Source organism: Aphelocoma coerulescens (assembly GCF_041296385.1).
Source record: "Aphelocoma coerulescens isolate FSJ_1873_10779 chromosome W unlocalized genomic scaffold, UR_Acoe_1.0 ChrW_unloc_scaf_1, whole genome shotgun sequence".
Lineage (NCBI taxonomy): Eukaryota > Metazoa > Chordata > Aves > Passeriformes > Corvidae > Aphelocoma > Aphelocoma coerulescens.
The window spans coordinates 4799722-4808088 of NW_027184080.1; the positions used below are offsets into that span (position 1 = coordinate 4799722).

Consider the following 8367-nt stretch of genomic DNA (forward strand, 5'->3'; position numbering starts at 1 on the left):
TCCAAATACTGGCCCATCTCCTTCCACATCCCGTGCCACTCAGGATTATCTAATCCCAGGGCAGGCCTCCAGACAACTTCCCTAGAAGTCTCTGTCCTGACTCTAAGCATGGTGTAGACAGTGCAAGCCGTATAGAGAAAACTTAGCAGATCTAACAAGATTATGCTGTCCTTAACATCTAGAGGGAGCTCAACATTCTCAAAAACTGTTGTAGCAGGCCTGAAGGGCTGGAAAAAAGCATTCTCTCCTCTTCGCCCCACAGGCTGGGTGCAATTATTAATGAGGCCCCAGAGGTAGCAGCCCAGACTAGGACAGTCAAACAAGACTGAATATACATTCTAAATGAAACTCATTGCCTCTGATGTTATCATGCCATAAACACAGTAAATCAGCAAAGCAATTTTGATTCCGCTCCTGATTGTAAAGAGAGCATCATGATGGGCAAATACTTCCCCATATGCAGAAATATGTATAGGGTACAACATCCACGTGAATACACTGAGAAACATGATGATCAGGAAAGTTTCTGTACCCTAATACACAAATGCTTCAGAACAAAACTGTAATTCTGACCTCTCTCAAGCCTCATGTTGGGCGCCAAAAGATGTGCAGGTTTAAAAGTAAAGCAGAAGGAGAAATGAATCCCACTCAACTACCTCAAGAGAGATTACAGGTCAGAGTTACAATTAAACAGAGAGATTACAAAAAGATCAATGATACAGAGAAAACTGGTTTTAACCCAAAACGTTGGAGTATAAATTAGCACCCTGTTCGTAAGGTGAGGGTCACAGTCCTGTTGAAATTCTGGTCTTCCTCTGGATCCATCAAATGGTGGTGTTCCAAGTCCCCAAACATAAAGATTATATATGCTCAGGTTCTGGTGGGAATGCTCAATACCTCCCCCAGGGAGTTAAACAATGGGTGATATAATACTGTGAGCCATAGGATATTTTGGGAGTCTTTGATGGTCTAAGTCATTGCAGCTGCCTATTATCCTAGTACCATTGATTCCATTATGGCCCATTAGCAGAGATGACCCCTCAGGCTGGGTGGGAATGTGCTGGTGCATCCCCAGAGGGGAGTTACCACAGCTGAGTCATTTGTGTGAAGAAAAAGAAACACTACCCTGCTTGGGAAGGTTTGCCTCTACTTCCTCATCTCATTTAACACCCATCTTGTAGCTTGAGGTGTTGGGTGTACAGTGGGCAGCTACTGCAAGTCATTCATCATTAGCAGTTCATCAGGAATGACATAGAGGGTAGTACAATACACAGTTTAGTTCCATGCAGATAGTGCTAAACCAGCACCCTACTCCTGTAACCAGAACACCCAGGTCCAACAGGAGGAGGATGCTTTCAACACAGTGCACCATGCTGAAACCAACCTTGGAAAGCATGCATGTAGCCTCACACCCAGTATCTTCTACAGTTTTAGCTTCAGCCTACACAGGCTTTCTGTACTTTGATATACCTCTGCCAAAGAGCTAAGACGCTGCTTACTAGAAGATGCAAGAGACAGCTAAGTGCTTCCAGCATCATGCTTCAAATGAACAGGAAAATCACTATCTATCTATGGAATGTTCTTAACAGGCGGAAACACTTCACACACTTGCACTCTGGGAAGATGCTGTCTGAACTTGCAGAACTACTTCCCCTCAGTAAGACGCGCAAGACGGAGGTGATATCCCCATGACAAATCTTTATTGTGCAACGGCTGCTCAAAGCTTTTATTACCTTCCACAGACACACGGCACAAAAAATTACACATTGACAGCGGCTAGATTGATGGGCAACAGACGAAATCCATTCAGTGGCGATTTGTACACGTGCAGCAACTCTTGCGGTGCCAAAATCTTAGCCAGGCGGCCAGCCCAACTGACGGCCACCCAGAAAGGGTAGATGTATGCGATAGACAGACTGCCCACCCTCGGGCCCTTCATCCACAACCATCCGGAATCCATTGGTCAGGCCCAGGTGAGCAACACACATCTCGCCAACAATCATTACATGCCCAAGAAGCTGGAGAAGGAAGTACAAACCCATAAATAAGTAAAAAAAAAAGAAAAAATTAAAACACAGAGGGGAGAGGGCAGGAAGGGAAGGAACAAGAGCAGAGAACCACCCAGAGAAAGCAGCTAGGCAATTCCTAGCAATTCAACCATTGCGCTTCAAATTAATGTGTGTCCGACCACCGGCAACTGAAGCTTTCCAAGCAAAGCTACAAAGACCAATTAAGCACACTACAGGAGGAAAAGAGAGCTAGGCAATTTTTCTCAAGATAGATAGCAATGGACTACAAAACAGCCACTGAAGCTGAATTTGTCTCTGGGTTAAAGCCCCCATTGTGTATTCAGGCAAAATAAGCAATCCGGGTGGAAAATTAACTTTAGGCTGCCTTTTGCATGGGTTTAAAAAGTGTTTGAACTTGACTTTCATAGCTAAAAGCAAAGCATCCAGCACCTCTCAACCAGCTTTGCCCTTCCCTGCCCCTGACCTGCCAATAACCCCAAGCCCTCTTCCCTGCATTAGAAATACGACTACTCTTACACTAAACCATGACAATAGGCACCTGACTGCGCTCCAAAACAACACTGCATTTTGCACCAGAAGTACATACCCAGGGATGAGCACTGCTTTTTATCACTGCTTTTAGTCAGAAAGCTCAACTCCATTACAAGCTAGAGGCAAAAGATTATAGCGCCACAAAACCCAAAGTAGCCTACTGTGCCCTATCGAGAAGGAAAGGGGGGATGGGAAAGAGTCTAGTAAATGAGAAACTATCTACAGGTACAGTTTAGCATACAGAAAGCTCACACAGTACTTACAGATTCACCAGAACCTTCTGCTTCAGACAACCCAATAATTGGCTCCTTAGGCATGACTAGGAAAAGTGTCCCAGATTGCAGTGAAAGATCACGGAACGCGCAGCACTGGAGGAAGAGCAAACAGTTAAAACATAACCGGCTTCAGAGAAAGGTAATAGCTTATGCAAATTAACCTGCCCCACTGAACTCCTACAGAAGCAGATTACCGGATACCCAAAACACAAGCCCGAACATTGATTTTTCTTGCATGATAGTAATGCTTTCTATACCCAAAATACAACATATTTCCAGAGCCCCCTCCAGAATTGGTATTCGTCATGCAAGACGATGGGAACAAGGAGATGGGCCACCACTTGCAATTAACAACCTTCAGTATGTTTTAGTTCGGGCTGATTGTTTCCTAAGCAGTTTTTCGATTGGATGTGGTCCACGAAGAGGCAGGAGACAAATGGCTTGACTGAATCAGCAAAGAGGTTAGTGAAGTGGAAGAGCAGTGGCCAATCATTTCCCACAGGACAGGGAGCTCAAGCATTGAACAAACATATAATCACAGGAAGCCTGCAAGTGCATAGGACCAGCCTGTCTTCTACATTGCACGCAAACACTACCTTCCAAAGCAGAAGGCATCCTTAACTGTTAACCTTCAGCATTTTAATAACTAAATCATACGGGATATTACCTTAAAGTTAACATCGCATAGGCAACGGCTGCATTGTTTTCCCCCCCGGTCTAAGCAGCTCACTCTCGTTCCCAGCACCAGCACCCGTGACCCTCGCAAGCATGCTGTTATCACGGTCTTACTTCCCCACAGAAAGAAGATCAGGGAAGCTTTTGCAGCCTGCAGGATGTCCACTTTCTATTTTTTGGGAGTTTTATAAAGAAAAAACGGTAAAATGTGTAAGTCCTTGCCCTAATAATCCAGTTTGGGGCTTCAGAACCACAGCCTAGCACAGCGAAGCTTTGAAACCTCTGATGCAATTACAACATAAGTCGTGTCCGGCATTTCTCCTATGTTGAAACAATTCATTACAATCATTAACCCTACATTCACTGTTTACATACACACACACAGAATGCCTGAGATTGACTGAGTCCGCCTAAAATATGCTTTCAAAACTATCATCCTACACTAGGTAAAACCACTCTCATCCCTCGGCAGCAAATTTTGCACGACTTGCAGTGCAAAAGGGACATCACGCGGCAAACGTCTGGGGCTAACACCAAGTGCGCGAACGTCAGAGGCCCTTGTCTACGCGCGCACAGGACACGGTGGGGGTGGCATCCGAGGCGAGTCCGGACAATACCAGCAACCCAGTACGCACGGCGGCAGCCGGAGGGGTGGGGGTGCGGCACCGAACAAGCTTAGGGGATGGTGCAGTAGAGAGCGCCACAACCCAAAGAGGCCCCATCCGTCCCTCGTCCCTCCACCCACCAGCAGCAGCAGGGCCGCCACCCGCCCTACCGCGCGCCCGGGCACCGCACACCGGGTCCTCGGCTCAGGGTGTCCGCGAGCGGGGGAGGAGGGGGGGGAAAGAGGCACCGCGAAGAGAGCAAAGCCTCCACTACCTCCTCGTCCTCGTCGCTGATGGTACCGCTGAATCGCCTTGCCGATGATCTTTCCGAAGACAATAGTAACGCCACCATGCCGCGCGGCCCACACTCCCGCTAATCTCAGCCAAGAACAAAGCCTGCCGTGGCCCCAACACTTCCTCCACTGGGCCAGGCCCTCCGCGGCGCCCATTGGGCCGCAGGATCGCCGTCGGTAAATCCTACGCCTCGATTGGCTGTTTTGTTTTTCGTTTTCTCTTGTCCCCGCCCCCTGGTGAGTCCGCCCTGGTCGACCTGGTGCTTACGATGGCTCAGGAAGTTTGCGCGCCCTCGGGGCGCGGAGGGATCTTCTCCGTGTAATGCTGCGACCTTGAGGGCGGGAGACGAGGTCGCAGAAGAGGCTGTAGTAGCTACGAGTACTATTTCTTGTTATTTGTTACTGCATCAACTCCCCCCCAAAGGTGCCTGTGCCTTTTTGGTGCTGCTACCTCCAGTCAAATGACCTGGCCTGGCATTAACTTTTCAGGACCTTTCGCAGAACCAACAGAAGTTGCTCTACATTGTTTGCTGAAAGCCCCACTTCCATTGTATACATTTCTATGCTGCATACCTCCTGGGAGAAAACACAGTAGAAAGCGTGCATTCAGTGCTGTTGGCTTGACGCCTCAATATAAGATTTGTCTTAAGCTGGGTAGGAGGTTTTAGAAAAATAGGCGGTGCCCTCATAGCTGCCAAAGGGTGGTCTGTGGTGCCCTGCACCCCCAGGGACAATGAGCACTTTGAGTGGTCCACACAACTGTCTTTGAATATATATGAATCCTGCTTTCCTCTATATTAGGTTAAGTATATCCTTAGCCACCTTTGCAGCAAGGGCACATTGTCCTATTTTGCAAAGCTGCTTTCCTGCCGATGGGCCTCCAGCATGCACTGGTGCATGGGGTTATTTCTCCCCAGGTGCAGGATTTGTGTACATTGTCTTGGTTTGAAAGACAGGTGTCTGTCAAGGAAGGCGGGAACCTCCCTTGGAATAGAAAATGTGACCCCCTTCCCTCCAAATTATTATAACTCTGAAATTAAGGGGCTTTCAGGCAAAGATATGGGAAAAGAAATAAGAGTTCTTTACAAGTATGTATATGTATAGCAAGGCAAACAAACAACAACAGCAGCAACAACAAACAAAACCAGAAACCCAATATGAGCCTTCTCTCGGCCATCAAGCAACTTCCCCTTTGGTGTAATTATGACCAGAGCTGGCAGGGACACGGTTGTCTCCTGGTGAGGCAGGGCAGGTGCGATGATTCCCACGTGGCTGCAGGGGTCGCTGTGGCGTGAGCTCAGCCGCCTCTTCACACAGTTAATAGCAACGCAGCCAGCGGGAGAGATTGAAAAGGGGCTTCCTTTAGAACCTCACAGTGGCAGCCGATCCTGGTGCCCCTCCAGATAGCAAAATGGGCTGTAGCAGGAATCTCAGAGTAGCAGCTGGAACAGCAGAGGCAGGCACACCTGGACTGGCAAACAAAATGTAGCAGAAACTTCGCAGCTGTAGCGGGAGCTGCATGATGTCTTGGCAGGCACGGGGTGCTGAGTGTAGCGAAAAACTCGGAGCAGTGGCAGAAAAATGGTGGGGCTGGGCTGATACGCGGAAAAGACTCCACTACTAGAATAAGTAGTAAAGAAGGTAAGTTTATTCCAGCCCTGGGATGCATGGGGAATAATTCCTCCAAAGTCATGCATGCCGACAGCTGCATTCAGCTTGGTATATTTTGGTTTACAAGCTACATATTCATTAAGTTTCCAAATATGCCTATACATATTCATTACCTAGCCCCGCCTAGCCTCACCTCGTATTATAATGAGCCCAAAAGTCATTTACATCTGCGTTGCGCTTGCGCAGTGTCATCTGGTGGTTGTGGGTAGGGGTCTCTGGGATGAAGTAAGAGTCTTCCTCAGATGAAGTAGTCTTCTTCATTCTGAACTTTTCATCTTGCTTCCCTGCGCATGGTCTTTATGTCCCTGGCCCAAGTCCAAACTTCAAGGCTGGTTTAAGTTAGTTTTAGATTCGAAAACAGGATCTTTGGTCAAGATTCCTTCCCTTTATCAATAGTCTTATATCTTCTCATTCTGCTTTGGTAGGCACAGTAAGTGTTGCACAAGCTGTATGCATTGTTTTTAAGAAACAGCTTCTTATTAAATCATTTAACCTCTGCTTCCACCTCCCCCCCGATTCCGTCCCCCCTTTTCTATAGAGTTAGTAAATTCTTTGACTAATACACAAATTCTTTTCCTAATAATCTTTTACGATAAGTGTCCTTTAATGCTTTTCCATGTGCATTTGACAAGGTAGTTAAGACCGATAACTTCTTTAGCACTCTATACTTCCAAACAAGCAACATGATAGACAGCACAAGGCAAGCACTCACCAAAATTAATAAAACAATTACGGGGTGACATAGAATATTCAGAAGGCCAGTGGCGGTAGGTGACCATCCAAAAAGCGCGTCCCACCAGTTATTACTTGCATCTTGTTTTACTCTTTGCAAGATTCTGCTTATTTCTTGTGTGTCATGATGGATGGTGACTAAGGTCTTTTTCCCATTTCTTCAGATTTCTTCTAAAATCTCAATTAGATCCTGATGTTTCACTAATTGCTTTACTAATGTGAGGTCCATCCCAATAGGTGTGGGTAGCAATTTATGGTATATGGTGTAGTTAGACCTTATCAATTGATGAGACACAACCGGTGCTAAATACGAAAAGTCACAACCAAAAATCTTGGTAAAATTACAAATACAAAAATTAGAGTGATTCCTGGCAGCTACATTTATATTATTGTCATCTATCATTATAAAAGTGCAGATAGTTCTTAAGCACACACAACCTTGACCGATATATACAAGTACAGTTTTCAGTGTAGTGTCTGGGTGGACCTCGAAGTGACAAATGCCTTGTTCTGCATCAAGGCATATGTCTTCGGCATCAAGTGTATTACTTTCACAGATAAATCCTTGTTGTTCCCGTGTGATGCAAGATTCTAAATTTACCGTTTGCCATTTTTCTTCTACCATCTGAGCCCATACTCTATGTTCAGAGGGGTAAAAAACTGTCCCTTCATAGTTTAGTCCCAATGCAACAAGAGGATGAATTACATAAACTGTGGCATTACATATAGTAAGCACAAAGGCAGTAGCTATGTTAGTCATTGGGAAATAAGTGAAATTTACCAAGGTCCACCAGGATTGGAGCTTTCTTTCTTAGTAGCATTATTCCAAACAGCTTCTCGGATTTCAATAGGGAAAACGCCTTCATTTCCTTCTCTTATAATTAAGGAAGCTGTTGACTGCATCCATAATTGGGCTTGTATGCAGCTAAGGGCAAATGAGACATTGTCTTGAGCTGCGCCAAGTGTGTTTAATATCAATCTGTGGTCCTGGTCACTGGTCTTTGCAAAGTCTGGGAGTATTTTTGAGACTTGCCACTGGCCGTTTCCTAATGCTAATAGGGAGGATTGTAGGGGCTGTTTTAATTTGGTCAGATCACTGGTTGCCGTGGCCAATTTATTCATCAGTATCTCTGAATCAATTCCATTTAGGACTCCCAGTCCTGTTCCCAGCATGCCAGTCAGGTCTCTCCGCACTCTGCCTTTGAAGGGTGTTTGCTTTTGCAGCCAGGCTGTCCACCCTTCAAAGGATGTTTGTATTAAAGGGGAGCAGGCTGGTTGGATCTCAGAAATATTAATTTGCATTAGATTTACACGCTTAAGAGACCATTCTGGATTAAACAGCAATAATTGCTGGCCTGTATTCCTCACTACATAGGGGCCAATCTCATAAATCTTTGGTTCAGGTTTAAGTGGTGTGACCTGGGTTTGGATTCAAGTGCTGGCCTAAGTTGTAACAGCCCTAGCCATGGTATTTATCTTGAATTTGAATGAGAGCCTGTCACTGTTGTACTGGGGACGGCCACAAAAATGACATAAGTTCAGTCCAGGAGGAAAT

General features: G+C 46.0%; 1 protein-coding gene across 1 annotated transcript; it reads right to left on the reverse strand.

Moving 5' to 3' along the window:
* Nucleotides 1–1678: 1678 nt before the first annotated feature.
* Nucleotides 1679–4535, reverse strand: LOC138102768 (adenosine 5'-monophosphoramidase HINT1-like). Its single transcript, XM_069000523.1, has 3 exons — nt 4391–4535; nt 2825–2929; nt 1679–2018 (listed from the first exon to the last, which is right to left on the reverse strand). Exons 1-3 carry the CDS (start codon nt 4466–4468, stop codon nt 1854–1856), a joined length of 348 nt encoding a protein of 115 aa, XP_068856624.1. The 5' UTR covers nt 4469–4535; the 3' UTR covers nt 1679–1853.
* Nucleotides 4536–8367: the final 3832 nt, after the last annotated feature.